At 47.2% G+C, this 21648-nt stretch overlaps 1 protein-coding gene across 10 annotated transcripts in view; it reads right to left on the reverse strand.

Moving 5' to 3' along the window:
• The window catches only part of Grip163 (gamma-tubulin complex component 6), a 521720-nt gene that overhangs the window by 178548 nt on the left and 321524 nt on the right, over positions 1 to 21648 (reverse strand). For 7 of the 10 annotated variants that reach the window (XR_011514995.1, XR_011514994.1, XM_070539799.1 and 4 more), the window contains 4 exons: positions 19679 to 19850; positions 18442 to 18514; positions 11427 to 12169; positions 9115 to 9231 (listed from right to left, as the gene is read on the reverse strand). Coding sequence is in view for 8 of the 10 variants with exons in the window: in XM_070539799.1 (XP_070395900.1) it covers positions 9115 to 9231; positions 11427 to 12169; positions 18442 to 18514; positions 19679 to 19850 (1105 nt within the window). In the remaining 2 variants the exon portion in view is untranslated. The remainder of the gene's footprint in view (positions 1 to 9114; positions 9232 to 11426; positions 12170 to 18441; positions 18515 to 19678; positions 19851 to 21648) is intronic. The other 3 variants (XM_070539800.1, XM_070539798.1, XM_070539803.1) reach the window with 3 other exon arrangements.

Raw genomic sequence — 21648 nt, forward strand, 5'->3', positions numbered from 1 at the left:
ACGAGAAGAAATCGGTTCCTGCTCGGTGTCATGGGGTAAGGTCTCATGACGTCACTTGCCGCAATTTGCCACGGTGTTCGGCTATTGATCAGCTGCATGAGCCCAGGTGGTCGTCGACTACGCGGCTTCCCGCGTTGGCACACGTTGTAAGAGCGGGCGTAGTGCATCACATCCTGCTTCATTCCAGGCCAGGCAGTAAAGTGGCACAACTTAAGGTAAGTCTGAGGGCCACTTGCATGCCTGGCGAGGCATGTATCGTGAAAGTAGTGTAAAAGTGCTACTCTCGGTGTGCGTGGAATCACTGCTTTGAAGGACTCATGTGTACCCTTCTCTGCGGCAATGTATCTCAACAGGACCCCGGCAGTGTCTAGCAGGTAGGAATCCAGCACGCTCACAGCACTAGCAGTTGTTTCTGAGCACCGCGCACCCACAGCAATACCAGCTGCATCCATGTGTGCTGCGGCTGAGCTGCCGGGCTCCCGGAGCCCCTCAAACATTTTCTTATAAAAGCGATCCCCTCACTGTGCCTCTAACAGCTCTTTTCTGTTGAACATGCTCCCCACTGAACTGATGCAGTCTAAGTGGTTCACGCTTTCGTCCCAAAAAGGTGGTTCGTCCACCCTTCCTTTGGGACTAGCGCCATCAAACATTGCAACAGTTACTCTGCTCTTAGGCTGAGTCACTGTGGAGTCACGATGGGCATTAAGTTACCCCTCCTGACCACCTCAATTGTCACAGCAGTTAGTCCGCTCTCAAGCTCAGTGTTGGGCGAGGTGAGTTGAGTAGTAATGTTACTCTTCTCACAGTCAATAGGCGCGTGTGGAAGTGCACCTGCCACAACATTGTTCTTTCCTCTCCTGTAGCAAACAGTAAAGTTGTATTGCTGCAGGAAAAGTGCCTATCGCATGAGTCAGCTGCTCGGCTCTCCCATATGCCTAAGCCAAGTTAATGCCATATGATCAGTCTCAATAATGAATGGAACTCCATCAATGTAGTAGTAAAACTTTTTGATAGCAAAAATGATTGCGAGACATTCCTTTTCTCTTATGGAATAATTTCACTCTGCGGGAGTCAAAGAGCAGCTGGCAAATGCTACAGGGCGCAAGCTACCTTCGTGCTGTTGGAGCAAAACCGTTCCTAGGCCAAGGTTGCTGGTGTCCGTATGTATAACAAATTCCTTGTTCAAATCTGGTAGCCTTAACTCAGTGGTTTCCACGAGCATGTTTACAAGGTTGCACAGTGCCGCCTCTTGCTCGGGACCCCACCTCCACGGCTCACCTTTCCTCAACAACATAATCAAGGGGGCTTGCTGTGCAGCACAGTTTGGGATGAAGTGGAGATAGAAGTTCGCCAGCCCCAAAAAGCGTCTCAGTCCGCCTATCTCTGCCGGTGACGGGTAGTTCAATAATGCCTGAACCTTGTCATCACACAGGAGAAGGCGTCCGTTATCAAGTTTAAACCCCAGTAACGTTACTCGGGTTGCTGCTATCTGGGTCTTGTTGGCCGGGTTTAGCGTTATCCCCGAAGACCTCAGACACTCCAACACGTCCCTGAGTTGGCATAAGTGCTTATCAAAGGTACGCAACTATACCACATCGTCTACGTAAGCAAGAGCGCAGTGCCATCTTGTGTCACCCAAGACACGGTCCATTGGGCGCCAATAAGTCGCAGGCGCACCGACCAGTCCAAAGGGCATTCTGGCAAACTGGAAAAGTCCCCTGTGACAAGTGAAGGCAGCCTTCTCTCGGTCACAGGGATCAACCTCCACCTGAAAGTATCCTCTGCTTGCACCGAGCATAGTGAAGTACCCCGTTCTGCCAACATTGGATATGATCGAGGGAATGCTAGGAAGCGGATATGCGTCCTTGCGTGTCACCTCGTTCAGGCGGCGATAGCCAACTCAAAGGAGGTGCGTCCCATCCATTTTAGGAACCAACACCACAGGAAAACCTCATGGGCTACCTGACCTTTCAACAAAACCTGTATCGAGCAGTTCGTCCAGGGCGCTGTCTAGTGCTTTCCTCTTAGCCAAACTCACCAGCCAAGGATTGCATTTCCCCGGAGAAGCGTCACCCGTCTCAATTTTGTGCCTGTATAGCGTAGTGCAACAAGGCCGCTCTGTGAATACGGTATCATATTCAGTCAGAAGCGATGAGAGGTGAGCCTTTTCTTCCCCCGACAAACTGCATGAGCTGTTCAGCAACGGGTGGTCTCGTTTGCCCCTCACTGCGGTACACTGTGCCACCGCAGCGGGTGTTAAGGGGCAAGCGAGAGGTGAGAAGTTCCACTCCGCACCTTTTTTCTCAGTGCAGCTGGCTGGCTGGCATGTTGACCTGGCTGCAACCATTCTGAGGGACCTTTCAGGGCGATCGTGGGGTTGGTCTGCACGCGATAATCATCGAACGAAATTGTCTCTGATGCTTTTTGAAATGTAACGAAAAGTTTCAGGGTGTCACATGCTCGGTCCCTATATTCTCCGTTGCAGACGTCAATAACAATGCCCATCTTGGTGAGGAAGTCTCTACCAACAATTTTAGGAACCGGCAGGCTGAGGAGGTGAGCGAGGTGTTGTTGCCTTACCCGTTTTTCCCACTGCACCACAAGCCTAGCAGCACTGCTCATATGCATCATGCCACTGGCGAGTAGGAAAGTCACATTACTCTCTCTCAGTCGGACGGCGTTCCGACGGAGATGTTCACACACCTCGTCGCCAAATAGTGAAGCGCTTGCTCCTGTGTCTAACAGCGCAAAAAACCTGCGCCGGGCGACTGTAACCTCTATGAGCGGCACTGGCGTGTCGTTGGGTAATCCAAAACGACAAGCCAGCAGGGCAAGGAGTTCATGTGTCTCACTTCGTGCCACTGTAACTGCCACCGACCATGCAGTGTTGCTCACCGGCGGCCCCGTTCGTCTTCCGAAAGCGCGTGCTCTCGGTTCGCAGGTTGTCTGCAATCCCAGGCGTAGTGCCCCGGCTGGTTCCACCGATAACATAGCATAGTCAGCCTTTGCTGGGCTTGGCGTTCAGTGCCTCGCACCGGTTGACCATTGTTCCTCCCTATCAACTGCTCCCTTGCAAGCACGCCATGCTCTGGCATCCTCGGGTCCGCATGTCGACCACAATTCTGCATACCTCGACCATCGGCAGCGCGTGCTGCATGCATGGCCTAAGGGTTGAGAGCCCAGTCAGATAAGTCCCAGCCGCTTCTCAGTTGTCCGTCACTGAAAGCAACCGCACCATCTCCCCAGGAACGAGTGAGAAAAGTGTCCCCGTTCCACGCGCATCGCGGCTCAAGTGCCATAGACGCTAGGGGTGGAGGTCGGTATGAGCGCGAGGCGAGTATGTCCGCGTGTATGGACTTTGACTCCGAGGCCAGCTCATCCAAATTCCTGAACTTGCTGCCTCTCAAGTACGCTGCTAAGGTGGGATGAGCTAGTCGCAGTGATTCGCTCCACCTTATCGCAGTTCGGAGAAGACGGGTCAGCAGTACGATAAAGTTCATACATTGCCCTTACGTACTCGAGTAAGGATTCGTCCGGATGGTGAGTGTGTAGCTCCAACTCGTGCTGCAGACGAAACTGGTAATCTGCGGACAGGAATTCCTCGCGTAAGGTTGCTCGGAACTTGGCCAGCATGTGAGACCGGTAGCCAGCAAGCTGGAACCAGGTGGCAGTGTGATCAGTCAGTGACACTGGTATGACACGTTTCAGCATCTTGCCGTCCGACAGTCCCGTCACCTGCTGGTAAGTCAGCATGTGGTATCGGTATTTGTTGACGCTGACTGAATCATGGTACCTGCCGTAGGTGGGTAAGTCCACGGTGGAAGAATACACTAGGTGTCTGAACGGCGCCGCCTCTCCAGCGGGCGACGTTGACGATCGCCGGTTCGTGTTTTCAAGGAGTGCCGTGAGATGGCGCTAGCGGTTTAGAGGGTCACCAGGCAGCGCGTAGGAGTGTGGGTGGCGTGGGCGACCGCAGTTGGCCATTGCTCTTGTTGTACGCCACGTGTGTTTTCTTTTGCCGATTGCATTTTTTGTCGTACACTCCTATTAACTGTAGTGATGGGCAAAAGCTGTTTTGTTCCCCGCTGCTTTACGGGATACAAGTCCTGCCGTGAGAAGTTCTCACTCTTCTCAGCACCAAAGGATGAAGAGCGACTAAACATGTGGCGACACGCCATCCCAAGAAAGGACCGTCTTCTCCAGGCTACGGACTTCGTGTGTGAGCGGCATTTCGAGCCTCAACTGATTTCGAAGACTTGGACAGCAGAGTATAATGGACACGTCCTGGTAAGCACGCCTCGTCGCGCGTTATTGGCTAAAGACGCTGTGCCCACGGGGTTCCCTGATTGTCCTGCTTATTTATCTAAAACGATGAAAACTAGGAAGCGGCCAGCCGAGAGACAGCTTCTCGCCCCATTGAAAAAGAAGAACAGCTCATCGTGTGTTAGTTCCAGTTGCGACAGTTTCGATGAGATCGAGGACTCTTGCATGCCGCCAGCACCAGTGCGTGGGGATGAATGCGAGGACGGAAGTGAAGTGCAAGAGGAAGCCGGGTCTTCAACTTTTGATATGCTATTCCACGACCCGTCGCTCGTATGCCTGCCCTCCAAATCGTGGGGATATCATCGCATTGAAATGGGTGACACAAAGAGCATCGTTTTCCTAGAGCTGACGCGAACTAGAATCCCTGAGAACCACTCTTCCAAGTCAGCCCTTGCGGTTTCAGCGTCAAGCACAGCGAAAACGTGTCCTCCCGGGAATATTGGTGCCGGCGGTTTCTTCGCCGCTCCGCAGCTTGTTGAGATCGATGAGAGAATGGAGGCCCGCACAGTGTTGATGTGCAAGTCTGTTCCTAAAGAAGAGCTGCAACATTCAAACAGGTTGGTAACAGTTGAGGACGTGAAGTCTTTTCTACAGCACGTGCACAATATCAAATTTTGCGCTGGTGGACCAAGCACTGCTGAATACCCTCAAGCAGAAATAAAGAGTGCCTTCATCGACATTAGCAGCAAGTGGCGCCACAAGAAATGTGAATTCTTCCCTAGTGCGGATGTGTCAGTTTGCCGAAAATGCATCGGGTTGTCGGACACTCTGCGAATCCACCAAACACGAGCACTGAAGAAGAAGAGCACCTTAAGGACAGCTAGCGTTCATGTTTCGCGTTCCCAACAAAGCAGTGAAAGACTCTCTGCTCTGCGACGAGCAAATTATGCCTTGAAGAGATAAAAAAATCGCCTCCTTAATCGTTTTAAGGATCTTTCTTCGGAGCTAAAGGAAGCCCGTGAATGCTTGCAAAAAGTTTCTGAGGGAGAGCTCGAGACCAAACTTTGCAAGCTTCAACTTCCGAATGTACAGCTAACTGCTATCAAGGAATGCTTAGCGGCAGCAAGGCTCGCCAACAAGAAAAATTGTCGCTACACTGAAGAATGGCTGCTTATGTGCCTCTTGTTGCATATAAGGAGCCCATCAGCGTACGCATTCTTACGAGAGAACAATGTGCTCCCTCTTCCATGTGTGACGACAGTGCGGAAATATCTAAGCATGGTCAGGGTGAAATGTGGATTTGACAGCAGGTTTTTTGCTGCATTTAAAAGGAAGATGGCAACCAAAGACGAGTATCAGCGCCACGGTATCTTGGTTTTTGACGAAATGCGTGTCAGAAAGGAAATGCGTGTGCATTCGAAATCAATGACTTATGTAGGGTTCAGCGACTTTGGTGACGGTGCAGGGACCAGTGATGACCTTGCTGACCACGGACTCGTGTTTGCCTTCCGCGCATTTAAAGACCAGTATTCTCAGCCCATTGCAGTGTTCGCAAGCAAAGGGCCAACAAAAGGAACAGTGCTTGCACAGCTTGTTTTGAAAGCTGTCTTTATGCTGGAGGAGGCTGGGGCTTTAGTCGATGCAGTGGTGTGTGATGGAGCAGCCACAAACCTCTATATGTGGAAGGAGTTTGGTGTAAGTGGTAGTCTAAACTGCACCAGAAGCTCCTTCACGCACCCTGCTGATGAGAAGTGCAGCATTTTTCTTTTTTCAGATGCTCCGCATCTTATGAAGTGCCTTCGGAACCGTGTGCATGCCCAGAAAGTTTTGAACTTCCATGGTGGTCGTGTCCAGTGGGCACACTATGATAAGCTGTTTGTTGAGAACAAGAAGCAGCCTGGACATTTCCGTGTTTGCCACAAGCTCACGTATGCTCATCTGAATCCTACGAATACTGAGAAAATGCGAGTAAAGCTCGCTACCCAGCTCTTCAGTCGAAGTGTTGCCAATGGGTTGGAGTTTTACTCACAGAGAAAAGCAACTGGACTGGAGAATGTTAAAGGGACAGTGGAATTTACATTGAAATTTAACGATTTGTTCGATGCACTGAATTGCAGCCATCCTAAAGAAGGCATCACAGCGGGAAGCAAGGACTTGAGGGTTCTTGCCTCTTTCTTGCACTGGTTAAACAAGTGGGAGGGTGAAGTGGTGGCCGGAAGGATATCCCGCACACATTTTCTCACAGAGCAGACTGCAGCAGGTCTGCGAGTCACAGTTTTGTCGGCTTTGGAGCTGACGAGATATTTGCTCAAAGACTGTGGCTTTAAGTGTGTCTTGAGTGGAAAATTTAACCAAGATGTACTGGAGCGTTTTTTTGGGACAATCCGCCAAGCAGGAGGTCAGAATGACCACCCCTCCTTGCCGACTTTTCTTCAGCTGTACAATATGCTGTCAGTGTACAGTTTAATTAAGCCACCAAAGTTTGGAAATTGCGAAGTAGAGCGAGCTCGAGAAGCACATGTGCTCACTTTGGCCGATTTGAAGATTGCCTTTCAGGCAGGTGAAAAACAAGAGACTCGTCTTCAGGAGTTGAAAGCCAAAATGGATAGTCTGGTTGCCGCTGAAATTGAGTGTGATGAGGCATTTGTTGAGATCTACACAGAGCCAGAAGCAGTTGATTGCATTGTGTATTATCTTGCTGGGTTTATGTGCAGGAAATTGCTCAAGTACTCAACATGCTCAGTGTTCCGGCAGAGCCTCGTAAAAGAGACTGAGGTTAAAGCTCAGCCTGTGAGCACACTTGTGGATTGTAAAACGAGAGGTGGGCTTCTGCACCCAAAGATAAGCATTTTTTCTTTGCTGCAGATGGCTGAAAAAGAGTTTCAGCAATATGCCACGCGCAGGAATGCTTATGAGCTGACGGTAGATGCTATGCTAGAAAAGCATACCTTCTCCTTCCCATGCAAGGACCACAAAGATGACATCATGGCGAATCTGCTGCACTACTATATAGCCATGAGGATGACGCAGGTTTATAAACAAACAACGATAGACCACAAAACAAACATGCAACATCTTAGGAAGCTTTCAAAGCTTGTCTAAGCTGGGAAACAACCTTCAGGGTTTGTAGAGCTACTTCCACGTTTGTTGCTGTGTAAATGAGGCGTGCACTGGTGTGAAGTAATAAAGGTCCCTTTTGTGTGTCCCCGGCTGTCTTGCGTGAAAATTCAAAAGCACTGCCCGCAGAGTTTACCTGGCGTGCGTGTGCGCTTGCAGTAAACACGCAGAATCTGCAACGCAGAGCATTTTGGAAAGATGCGGCTACCCGGAGTTCGTCAGGGGCCATAATTTTCGCTTATATACGAAGTTGCAAAGCAAGATATCTTCTTCTGACGAATAATGCAGAAGAACAAACTTGTACCAAGAAAAATCGCCTTCAGTGAGCGGGATCTCGTTTACATGACATGCGTGGCCAGAGACAGTCTAGACATCCAAATCTCTCAGTTAGGCACGGATTTGTAAGGGTTTTGCATCCGACAATAGCCACAATGTTTTAAATTTGCACCGAAGTTGAGCACTAGTAAGCGCGCTGTTTCTATCACGGTGTATTCTTCCACCGTGGTCTCTGTACTTGACTCTTATGAGCTCGAATCAAATTTAGGTCTGGATAGCGCTACTAAGCTCAGATATTTAAGAAGATATACCAATGGTTGCTTCCCAAAGGCTCGACAGACACTTAAATTGGTACACAGGCATTTACGGGGCAATTTACTAGCGATTCTTCTACGCACGCGCATGTTTCAGGAGCGCCGCCACCTTGCCAGCTGCTGCGCTTGACCCCCCAATGATCCGCGCCATCTGCCAAGAGATACGTAAACCACGAGCGAAAAAGTCGTCGGCGCGGCAGCCTCGTTCAGACACCTAGTTTATTCTTCCACCGTGGGTAAGTCCACCCTCATTCTCGGTCTAGCAGCTGTGGTGGATGTCAGCAGTGTTCTGCATGACACCTGCCAACCTTTTAATCAGGCGCATTGCATTGCACAACAGCACCTGCCGAGGCTCGCACTGGCCAGTAAAGTCTGGCACAGGAGCGGGACGCATTGAGCAAGTGTGCCACTGTGGCTTCGTGCTCTCCACAAACTCTGGCGAAGGGTTCGGCGTAATGTGCCTTGCGCCTTCAAGGGTACGTCCTGCCGGAGAGAGCGCCTCATGTGTAGAGATACCCTCTTCAAAGCTGATCAAATTCCCAGGGCTAACATTCACCGCAGGGCTTGACTGTGCGGTAGCAGTTACCACCGCTTCGAATTGTTGCCTGTTGGTAGCCACCTGTGACAGCGTATACAATGGCTGTGTGTCAGCCCCGTTTGCTGTCGTGGTTAATTTGTGTGGTGGCAGTCACTCACACAATCAGACTCAACCTGTTACACCTCTGGCCCTGTGTTGGGTGCCAAATATAGGAGTATTACTCAAGTTCGTGTGTGTGCACCTAACCCTTCTCTGGATCGCACTGTGCCAGCGGAGTGGCAGTTGCTTGCTAGCACTTTCGCAGCAGCCCTAACAGTCAGAGCTGTGAAAGTCACAGCTCTGACAGCTGTGAAAGTCAGCAGTCCTTACAGTCACACCCGGGGTTCACACTGAGTTGCGACCACGGTGGGTTAAGGCCAGCGGGGGCAGGGTGAGTCTTGAACTTAAGGTGTTTATTCACTTGATAGTTACAATACCAACAGAGCAACAACAGCAAACACAAACACAAATACAAAACTACAGTGGCGGAGTGTTCCACACGTCTAAGGTGAAAGAAAACGCACAATATTGGTAACCGCAAAAGAGGCTTATAAGGGTTCAGCTCACCCAGAGTGGATCCGCGCTCGGGCCCTGGGGTGGTCAGTCGCTCACGAAGGCCGAGCGCTGCAGGGGAACGGCCTGCGGCGATCTCAGTGGCTGAATTGAGATGTGGCCAGTTGCAAGCTTCTCAGCCGAAAGACAAAGATGCATCGTGGGAATAGCGCTTCTCCCGAAGCGGCGGAGAGGGAGTCCCCCATTTCCAAGAAAGGGAAAGGAGGGAATGGGGTGTCCTGGCTGCGGCGTTGCGGCCATGCGCAAAGAGCAGCGGAAGCAGCAAAACGTGTCCTCTCCCCACTACCCTCCGCGAGTGAGCACGTGATCATCACGTTATAACTGCGCAGCCACTCCAGAGATATAGGGATGTACATGCGATTTCCAGAGACTGAACATCTGTATGCTGAAGTGTAAGGACAACTTATTCTCTAGGGAAGCATGGCAAACCAGACAGGTCAATATTACATTTTACAATGGCCATTGCTGACACGACGCAATATAAGAGTAACCATATTTCTCACGCCTCTGCATGTAAGCTATGTGAATACAGTCAAGCCCACTCATAACCATACCAGTTTTAACAATATATTGGATATAACAATAAATAGCTGCTGCAGCGGGAGCTTCTATGTATGTTCTATGGTAAAATAAACCACTTACTACAATGCTCCCACGTGGCACTGTAAGTTATAACAATTAAATCCGGCCACTAGAAGTGTGCAAGAAGGCGTTGCTAAACTTTCAATTCAAGCATTCCAAAGTAGTAAAAAATGGAATTGCCATGTCGTGCCTTAAATCTTCTCTTACCAGATCCTGCATGCACAAATTGAGCGCCAGTTTTAATGCGCAGGTCCGGTGCCTATTAGAAGCTGGTTATCCTAGTGTAGCAGTGGCCACTGTGGCTGAGCGCTTGATGAAGTCGGTTTCGAGGGGGACGGACGTGATTACAGAAAGCAGTAATAGCAAAAAAAGAGTAGTGGCTATTCCGTACATTCATTCGGTGTTGCACAGGCTTAAAAAAGTTGCAAGTAGATATGATGTTAATGTAGCTTTCCCTGTTCCCAACAAGGTAGGTAAGATATGCGCTGCCATACAGAGGAAAAAAAGAGCAGGTAAAAGGAAAAAAAACAAACAAAAACAAAACAGATATTTGTCAAGTGAAGCACGATAAGAACAACAGTTTTACTGACTGTCGTATGGGTGTGGTTTATAAGGTTCCCCTTAGCTGTGGCCAGTTCTACGTAGGGCAAGCGGGACGGTGTATCAATTAGAGGCTAATGGAACATAAAAGGTCGTCAACCGATGGATTGCTTCTAATCTTTCCCTACATTGCCAAGATTGTAACTGCACACCAGAGTTGTAACTGCACACCAGAGCAAGAAGGTTTTTATTGGAGAGCAATGACGTCACACCACCTATGTCCCAACCGCGCTGCTCCTTCTCCCCTGCTAGGCTCCAGCCACCCTTACCGGGTACTTTCACTCTCTCTCAGCTCTCTCTCCCCCAGCTTGGCGAAGCTACGGACATCAAGAGAAACCCAGCGAGGTTCTAACAGCTCCACTGTAAAAATAAATGCACAGGACAACGGTGGACTGGCAATTGAAGTTTATTGCGAACAAATTCTGTGGACTGGAAAAAGAGATAAGCGAAGCATTTTATATCAGAAAGTCGGGTAGAAAGTCGGGACACAGTTATGTGTGAGTGAAACTTTAGTCCCTCTCACCAATAAGGAACGTGAATCTTTAAATCTATCTCTAAAGATACCATGCTAAGCACGTATTGAGAGCCGGTGGGCAGGGGTCTTGTGACTAGGCTTTCTTCCTTGTCTTTCACTGCTTGGTTTTTGCACATGTGTGGCGGTGACCTACACAATTTGTTTGCAATAAACTTCAGTTGCAAGTCCGGCGTTGTCCTGTGTGTTTCTTTTCTCTAAGTGCTCGCATCTTTAGCTGCTGGAACCATCCTATTGACATCATGCACCAACTGGCCCAGAAAACCACTGTACTCAACTGTTAAAGGGGGCTCTTGAATGTGCTACAATCAGTTTGTCTATGACAACATGCACTGGCTGAAATAAAACTGTTGGAACAAGAAGTTATGGCAAGAGAGGATTCTTTAGAATTTTGATAAATTTGGTCGTTGACAAGTTGTGCAAGTGCTGTAATCATATATTGATGGTTAATCATGATGCACATGTGCCGCACAGACAATGTGCTGTCCACCTTCGACCTGAAGTGTGCTGCATTGTGTATAACAAAGATCGCTCTGTTACAATCCTGGCCACCTTGCAGAAAACAGAGTGGAACCCGAGACACAGTGCTTACCAGTCATCTTCAAGGCTGCAGGGAAGGACTCATTTGCAGTGGTAGGTATGCTGCTTTCCCTGTCAGCAGCCAATGTGCTGGCATCCCCACCGCCGTCCTCAGCACTGTGTGCCTCGTCACAAGTGGGCTCCGGGAGCAGCAAACCAGGATTGTCACCACAAGACTGGTTCAGCCCTTTCCCCTCACTTTCATAGCTGTTGTCTTCAAACGAGTGCCCACACAAGCAAGGACTGTCAGGTGACATTCCAGAAGTGCTTGGTTCTTGCAGCAGCAATTCTGGTCTCCCACGATCAGTTCTGCTACCAGATAACATCATGGGTTTCAAATTGGGACTTGAGGTGATTCCGGTCGGTGTACCTATGCCAACTTCAGCTGCCATGTTTTCAACATTCCTCTCGGCTGTGCTTTGGTTTCCTTTGCTAGACACTTTACCAGCACAGTCAGGATAGAGGATGTCATGAAGTTGGGAATCGGATGCATGACCAAAGATGTTCCGTTGTCCATTTCTTCCATATGTCCCTGCTGCTTCACAGAAAAGTCCCAAGTTTCTGGGCTGCTCTGTTTCCATGGCAACACGGCTTGTTGACCTGCCAGTTACTCTCATGTGTGTGCCAGTTATAACTGAGTAGAGCAGGTCATCATGGCTGATGCTAGCTGCTGTAGTTGGTGGAATTCCAGGTGCAGGTTGTGTAGCCCTCTTACTGCACGGTGAAGGCAGACACCTGGAATTGGAGCTCGGAGACCTGGGATGCAGCGAAACAAATTTGCTACATTTTTCAATTGTGATGGCCTTTGCATGTCACAGAATTACACATAAAAACAACTCTTTGGAAATGTGTGGCACTAGAACAAGGTTAGATTTGGCAGATGTTTTCAGGTTTTCTCTGGAAGCATTAGGAAATCGGATCATGCACTGAAATTTACCTGACTAAAAAACACCAGTAAACAGGAACTGGTTTTTGAACACAATCTTTGTCATAATGGCCAAGACATTGGCCAAACTCACTCTGCTACCCTGTTGACAAAAAGCCCCCTTTGACAAAGATAACTCCACCTATCGAAACATCGGCCAGGCTTCTCTGAAGCACTTTAGCCCTGTTTACCCAATTTTATGGCTCAGTGTCATATTTAGCCAAACATGCCAGACTCATGGCAACCCTGAGTCAAATATAATGCACTAAGCCATTCTTCGATGTCAAACGTGGGGCACATACGTTAGGTAACCTATGTGCCACCCACACATACAAGCCTCTCCCAATGTACAATCAAGCACTAAGTAGTATACCTCATCATTCATGCCCCTTCAAACACAATAGTTTCTTCCAAAAATTGTTAGAGGAAACTCCTTGTGCTGAAATAACAGGAATCTTATCTTTATGCCTTCAACTGCCTCTTAATGCATATGTTTTTCACATCTAATAGACCTGACACACACACCTCAGGCAAGCCTCAACAATGCATTAGTTGCCATGTACAATGGTTTCGATGAGCTGACATCTATTCCCTCACAGCAGCAGCATGGGGCACTCTAGCTCAGAACCATATTGACACGTGTACTTGCCTTTATCGGGCGACACATTTCACCGCCCAGCAAATATTTTCGCACAGCGCAGGACGCGCCTGTATGTATTGGAAGTTTCTGGAATGTTATCGATGATTCCATCCGCTGTCTGTGACCGAACCTTGTGTAATCTGATTGCATGTATGCGCGACGCGAATAGTGTAGAACTTTGTGGAAGATACGCAGGTCCCAGCGATTAGTCTGGAACATTCGACGATTGATGTATAAAAGCCGACGTGCTTGATCTGTCAATCAGATTTTCGACGATCACCGACTGTGTTCACTGCTGTCGTTGTTCTTTGAGAGTAGCCTGTTTTTGAGGGCACAAGTTCGCCCAATAAAATACTAGTTTCGTCTTTCCCAGTTTGGCTGCTTTCTTCACCGTCACTACCACGTGACATCTGGTGGAGGTGCTTTGCGCTCGTGTATCGGACGCCACCACAAAGCCGTGACCCAAGCCCGAACGCGGAAGACATCACCAACGTTAACAAGAACCAGCGCGGTAGCCGCAGGCTACAAGGACTGCCCCCGGAGCATGGACTTTTGCCTGAGACGAGCAGAAAGATTGTCACCAAGTCCACCCCAATGGCAGCCCCAGCATCCCCCATCGCGCTGCAGCAGCCCAGGGAGCCTCCAACGTTCTGCGGTTCAACGTTCGAGGACCCTGAAAGCTGGCTTGAGACGTATCAGAGAGTCACTACATTTAACAGCTGGAACAGCGACGACAAACTGCGACATGTCTTCTTCGCATTGGAAGACGCTGCCAGGACGTGGTTCGAGAATCGAGAAGCCACCTTAACGACTTGGGACCTGGGACACCACTGACAAGGCCAGCGGGATTACTACAGCCGATCAAGCCTCCTTAGCGACCTTTTCAGCAGATTGGGATGGACTTGCTGGGACCGTTTCCGACATCAACTTCCGGAAATAAGTTGATCGTCGTGGCGACGGACTATCTCACCCGCTTCGCTGAAATTAAAGCCCTACCAAAAGGCAGCGCAGCCAAAGTGGTGAAATTTTTCGTCGAGAACATCCTGCTGCGACATGGTGCCCCGGAAGTCCTCATCACCAACAGAGGAACGGCCTTTACAGCAGTGCTCACCCAAGCCATCTTGCAATATAGCCAGACAAGCCACAGGAGGAAAACTGCCTACCATCCGCAAACGAATGGTCTCACGGAGCGCCTGAACAAGACCCTCGCTGACATGCTAGCAATGTATGTCGACGTAGAGCACAAGACGTGGGACGCGGTCCTGCCGCATGTAACCTTCGCTTACAACTCGGCAGTGCAAGAAACAACACAGATCACGCCGTTCAAGTTGGTGTACGGCAGGAACCCGACGACGACGCTCGACGCCATGCTGCCGCACGTGACCGACGAAGAGAATCTTCACGTCGCTACCTATCTCCAGCGCGCCGAAGAAGCCCGACAGCTCGGCCGCCTACGGATCAAGAACCAGCAGCATACTGACAGCCGACACTAGAACTTCCGACGACGCTTCGTCGAGTACCAGCCCGGTGACCATGTTTGGGTATGAACCCTGATACGCTGACAAGGACTGAGTGAGAAACTATTGCGACTCTATTTCGGACCCCACAAGGTGATCCGACGTATTGGTGCACTGGACTATGAGGTTGTGCCAGACGGCCTTTCACATTCACAGCGGTGCTGCGGACAATCTGAAGTGGTCCACTTGGTGCATCTTAAATTCTTTTACGGAGGCTGACGAACTTCCTTATTTTGTTGTTTTCTTTGCTATGAGTGCTTTTCTTTATTACTTTCGTTTGTTTGCAACATTGGGTAGATGCTTTTTTTATGAGGGGGTATTGATACATGTACTTGTCTTTATCGGGCGACATGTTTCACCGCCCAACAAATGTTATCACACAGAGCAGGACGCGCCTGCATGTATGGTAAGTTTCTGGAATGTTATAGATGGTTCCATCCGCTGTCTGTGACCAAACCTTGTGTAATCTGATTGCAGGTATGCGCGACGCGAATAGTGTAGAACTTTGTGGAAGACACGCGGGTCCCAGCGATTAGTCTGGAACATTCGATGATTGATGTATAAAAGCCAACGCGCTTGACCCGTTGATCAGATTTTCGACGATCACCGACTGTGTTTGCCGCTGTCGCCGTTCTTTGACTGTAGCCTGTTTCTGAGGGCACAAGTTCGCCCAATAAAACGCTAGTTTCGTCTTTCCTAGTTTGGCTGCTTTCTTCACTGTCACTACCACGTGATAATATATTCTGAGAGCTTGGCGAGTAGTCATGGCCAGGAGCCAGTGGAGCAGAGATGATGTTAAAGGACGTCAAAGAGTGCGCTGTGTTTCGATGCCATCTGCCATTTTCATACCACCCGCACGATAGGTGCAAATGTGAGTCTGGCATTGACCATTTCTGTTTTGTGCAATCTCTCTATTTTTATACCATAGGGACGCTCATGTGTATGCTTCCATATGCATAAATTGGCGCTTGTCTGCTTCGACGAGCAGAGTCCGAGCATGTATTTGTGATTGAGTCATGTACTTTCACTCTGATCTACTGCTCTTTAACTCCATTGCGACACAAATATACATTTGGAAGTGTCATTGTGAGTGAATGGACAGATGTGCGAGCGCAATCGAGTGGCGGTATATGCTTTGCACGTGTACAGGTATGTGCATGTCATGTGTGCTGTATGTGTGTATGCACGCTTGTGTTGTGCACAAAGGCAAGCACATTCATGAGTGCATTTGCTTACACACATTTTAGAAACATGCATGAATGCAAATCAGTGGCGTTTGTTCCAAGTAGACATGATTATGCATCAATTCACCAGTGCATGGGCCCACTAAATTTGCCAAGGTATGATGCGCAATCTGGCCTGTAGGGCACAATAAACCGCACTGCACTTTACACATGGCACAGTGGCACGGACTAGCTTGTTGTATGTAAATGTGGCAGGTCACTGGCCTAATTTTGATAGCGATAACGGGGACCTAAACAAGTCCCCCCATATTAGGAAAACTTCAATATTGTGACCACGTTGTGACATTTGGCATAAAACGAGTAGCCACAGCACACATACAAGTCTACGATACTTTATATTGGTTTTTGTCAGCAACTACTTATTCAACACGTCAGAATTACTTGCCAAGCACATGCGCTGCAAACAATATTAAAGGAAGCTTACACTTGGTTCCTAAAGCTCGGAGCGATCGGCGGATGTCCATTTGTGGTGTCAGATGTTGCGAATTCAAACAAGCCTCTTGTAAACAACAACAACATAAGTACAGTAGAATATCATTGATACAATTCCGCATAATATGTTTCTCGGGATAATGCATTTTTTCTTTTCGCAGCCAACGTCCAATAGGAGCAACATATTTTCACACGGTTATTGCGATTGCGTTTTCATACGAAATTGAATAATATGACTACAGAAGTGGGCTTTTATTGACATTTATAACACTCGTAGCTTTAGATTCTAGGGCACCAGCTTAAATAACATTCCAACGACCCACAAATTATGTGTTAAGCCCCAACCACACTGGAGGACAAATGCATGTGGTACACTGTTGATGGTAAAATGCTGCTCTGGTAGTGTGGCCACAGCGACTGGCGGTGTGCTGCTGCTCAGTTTAGTGAGGAAACAGCAGCTTCTTTATTTAACTTCAAGAAGTTTTTTATGGACATTAAAAAGAAGGAAGTTCGGCGCAAACTGACAAATTATTTCAACGTTGCTGAATAAAAATACACTGGCTGCGGTTCATGTGGTGTCAAGTAATGATGCCCCGCATAAGGCGTTACGCGGAGTAGTATCACTCAATGCCACACGACCCTTTGCTATTGAGTTAGTCAATGAGAATACATTTTTCCATACTTTTTAGAGATTGCTTTTGATTATACAATTTACGAATGATACATTTTATTTTCCGGTTCTCTTGAAGACCGTATCAACGAGATTCCACTGTATACCAAGACAGCCGTTAACATGCCCGAACTCATTAAGACGGCCTGGCGACAGTGGTCACGAACATGTCATGATCAAACAGGCTTATGTGATGTGTCAACAGAATGTATGCACTCTTGCTCGTCCTGAGTGGCACTTGTACTAGGGCACCAAACCGAGTTGCAAGTGCAAAAAATCCACAAATGTGCTCCACAAAAGGCAATTTACATTTTTCTGTGACACTCATTTGAAAGTAATACAAGAGCGCACGATGTGTAGCGTCGACCAGAGCAGCCCATGTGTGATTTACAGGAGACACTGGAGAGTCCACATTGAAAGGGACACTAAAGGCAAATACTAAGTCAACGTGGACAGTTTAAATACCATCGCAGAAACCCCGCAATGCTTGTTTCGTGCCGAGGAAGGACTTAGTTTACGAGAAAATTGCATTTGAAGGGTCCGAGTACCTTTTTCAAAATTCAAATGTCCTGCCACCGAACTGGGCAGTGGCGACATTGTATATGCCATCGCCACTCTTTGCTGCCTTCCATCGGTGAGTGAAATGGTGCCTGACAGAAAGCAGTGGATTCGCCACTGTAGCTGCTTTTTGGTCAAGTAGCTTAGACTGTTCGGGCATCCCGCAGCATAACATGGAAGTTGAGTTCTCTGCTACTTGCAGTTTGTGCGAGTTTTGCGAGCCAGCAGAATCAGTGAAGCACTATGCGATAACGTAACTGCTGAAATGCAAAAGCGTGGGCGGCGCGGAGCTCAGCGAAAGCGAAACCTTTCGACCGCCCGTGTCGTTGTCAAGGGTAATTTCAGGAAGTTCTTTTTTCTAACAATGAAATAGAATTGGACAAGTAACATTTTATTTTGTCTTATTATACAAGGATTTTTTTATGACAAGTAGTTGCGTACTAGTGGCAGAATTTAATTGAGGAATGCTTTCGTCATCGGGCAAGTACTTGAATGTCCTGGGGGAGTCTCTAATCATATCCTGCATTTACGTCACTTTCTCGATTATTAAAGCTCTGTTTGCGATAATATTGATGCCTTAGAGTTCCTCGAGCACTAATCTATCACTTTAACTTGACTTAATATTTGCCTTTAGTGGTCTGTCTAAGCAAGTGACTAAGGGGTGGCTGGTGCTTAATTGGCATGGCTTTGATTACGCTACACTTCTTTTCTTCCAGGAGTTAAAACAGGTGGAAACTTGACATGTTTATCTATCACTTTAGCTTGACTTAATATTTGCCTTTAGTGTCCTTCTAAGCAAGTGACGAAGGGGTGGCTGGCGCTTAATTGGCAAGGTTTTGATTACACTATACTTCTTTTCTTTTAGGAGTTAAAAGAGGTGGAAACTTGACATGTTTCGGTTCGATCATCCAACTGCGCAAGACCAGTCCATAGTGTGCAAGAGCTACACATGTAGAGGCGAGAATTATTTGTAGCAAATACAAGCCTACACATGGCATGCCACTGATTAGCAAAGCAAGAAGGTTGAACAGAGAGCATATACCGAGGAATTGCATAAAGCAGACGACTTCTTCTGTCAACTCGTTCCTCTTGAGCTTTGATCCATTCTTTTGGGACTGAAAGAATGAGCATAATGAAAAATGCCAAACTGGTTTCTGGGTGATGTAGCAGCAATGAAAATAACTTTTCATGGCACAGGACAACCATCAAAGATGCAGGGCTAGCAAAATTCCATCAAAGAATTAAAGGCACAGTATTGAAGCTCGGGTGTAAAACAAACAATTCTCCAACTATCATCTTCAAACCACACTGAGAATGTTGTGTCTGGTGAGAGCTGCAGTAACCATGATCTGCATCAAGTTTACAAAGAAATGATACTAGGCAGACCAAATCATAAGCATATATGACAAGAGAAAAATTATGCATATTTAACTTACTATTCACGTCTAGATGAGACGGAGCTTTCTTTGCACGTATAAAAAATGTTAAAACTACCGATACCCACGTGTGTCTCGAGGTGCTGCCAGAATGCATTGAAAAAAGTTGACACAGTACAGTCAAAGGCCTTTATAACGAAGTGCTTGAGACCTCCAAAGTCCTTCGTTATACAGTTCACTTGGCTATAATGGTCATGCACTGCACCACTTTTTATGGAGCAGACTAAGCCCATTCGGCAAAATAAATTGTTTAGAATAAATTCAATAGATACTAAAGTGAACAGACACAGGTGGCACATTGGTTTGCAAACCCCTGTAGATTTGCCTATGGGTGTGTCCAGGTTTTGCAGCAGACTTTCGTGACTGGTATGACTGAAGAATTCTGTTTTTAGATGATCCACGTCAGGATACATACAGTATGGTCTATTTTTGCCGGTGAAGCTTTCTCTGACAAACCAATGTAAGTTTCCCTTGTAGCCCTGTGCTACTCAGGTGTAGATGACAATGTTACTCTTCTACGGAAATTTCGCTACCTTGCGGCTACCGCAAAACTAATTTGCCAAAAGGCGATGAGTGTTTTGCCGTCAGTTCTCAAATGTGAAGACATACAAACAACTAGTTAATTGTACTACATCTCAGTTACGTTCACAAATTCTTGCACAGAGAAGTACTTCTGTTTTGGCAAGTACGTGCAACAGACTTCAAGTTTAAACAGCACGAAAAGACGACGACAAAGACAGGTCCTGAGCGTATGTTCTTTGTGGACTGTTCGTGCTGTTTAATCTTGCAGTCTTGCGCAGAAACAGGGCATCTGACAAGCCAGCACAAGCACCAAACACTCACTCTCCACATGTGGATCAAGTCCAAGGCAAATCTCTGGAAGTGGTGTCAGCGTGAGCTCAGACTCCATGGCATGGCTGTAGCACTCTGACGACTCCCTGGTCTCATCCAGTTGAAGGTTGCTGAAAGCCAACCTCAACTCAGGTCGCAGCTGCTTGCTCCACAGAAGGCGACTCTGCAGCCAACAGTTGGCCTTAATGCAAGTATTCTTATATCAGAGCACTTTGCAGAAACCATAATGAAGAACATGCCAAATGGATGTGGCACACAATAAAAACAATTACACTTCCCTCCCTCTGGATCTGCCAGTAGTTCTTTAACAAGACAAGTGCTAAACTGCGTTCAAGTTCAATGGTGTTTGAATTCCTTCTCTCTGTGATTGTGATTTTCTGCTGTCTGCACACATGAGCCAGCACCAAGATGCCTAATTTTCTGTACTTTTGACCAAATTGTTGCCTGATTGTTGGTGTATTGAATGGATTCAATGCAGAAGAGGTAAAAAACTGCAAGCATGTAAAGAATAAAAATAAAGCAGAAATGAAAGGAATAATTTGTGACCTTAAAGGGGTCATGCATCCTACTGTCACACTGTAACTGATCTCACCGTGCTGTTTGTACATCAAATGTGAAATAGGAGTGAATTTGGCAGTCCAGGTATTTTCAAAATGACAGCTAACGACTCTTGCACATTTCCAGCTATAAAATATCATCATCAAAGGACTTGAAGACAAAGAGCATAAGAACGGCTCCTTGTAGCAAGTGCATGCTACTTTACTTCTTCAATAAACTGCTCATGTTTGAAGCAGTCACCGGTCTCGATCGTTTTAACAAATGGTGCCATGAACCAGGAAACTACCTCCCTTCCCACTAGGAAGGTCAACTTGCAAAGCAGCAGATAAGGAAACGGTCGTGGAGCAGCAAATCAACCTGGGGCCGTATTCTGAAACGATCCACTTTGGCGATAATCAAGGTCAATAACTCAAATGGCTGCTTACACTACCACAGTATGCACTACCAACACGCACTCTAAGATGCTTCACAACGCATGAGCGAGCGTGCCATGCAAGTACAGAGCAGCTCAGGTATGTTGCTTTCGAGGGTAATGGCCACAGTATGGCTTCTGCGCACTGACTACGGTTGGCTACGGCTGCTTTAGGTAAAAGAAATTGAAAAACAAAGGGTGAAAAGTTTTATTTTAATGAATAAATTGTCCTACAACACGCACGGTTGTGAAACACGTTTTTGACGATATAATAAAGTGACACACAGTTTCTGCGTGTGTCTTTGTCAGCCATCGTGCACCGCCAGAGTGGCATCGTCTGACTTGTCTCTACTACACTTACTACACACTACACTACACTACACTACACTACACTAGTACTACACTACACTACACTAGTACTACACTACTACTACACATTAAGGAAACACAATGCAATAGCGGATCAACAGTCAACAAATACGGCTGTGCAAAACTATGTGCAAACTGCCATAAAAAGAATACTAGAAACTACCAACTCTCTTGTCTCTATTACACTACATCACCAATCGACTGCAAAAAGACACGTTCGTTTACTTAATACATGTCGGAAGCACCCAACAACACTGTAATGTTCCTTCATCCGAAACTAAAGCAAGGATCCCAATCTATGTCATGTACTTAATCTGTATTAGATCAATTTTAGAGCATGCTAATAAGAGGCATTTTAAACTAGATTAAACGATGAAAATAAGAAAGTGCAAGAAAAGCCTCAAGGTACAATCTAGTCTGGTATTCCTGAGTGGATTGAATTAGCAAAATTTTATGCCTACTTGAATTGCCTTCATCTTGTTTGAATGCCAATAGAATACTACATATCGTGCCAACAGAAGGTGTCAAGTATTGACAATATCTATAAGCTTTTATATGAGTTTTCTTTGTGAACAACCATGGAATAAAACTGTAAACCTTTGCAAGTGCAAGGAAACCAAAC

This window comes from Dermacentor albipictus, chromosome 6, assembly GCF_038994185.2.
Source record: "Dermacentor albipictus isolate Rhodes 1998 colony chromosome 6, USDA_Dalb.pri_finalv2, whole genome shotgun sequence".
In the NCBI taxonomy this organism is placed as follows: Eukaryota; Metazoa; Arthropoda; class Arachnida; order Ixodida; family Ixodidae; genus Dermacentor; species Dermacentor albipictus.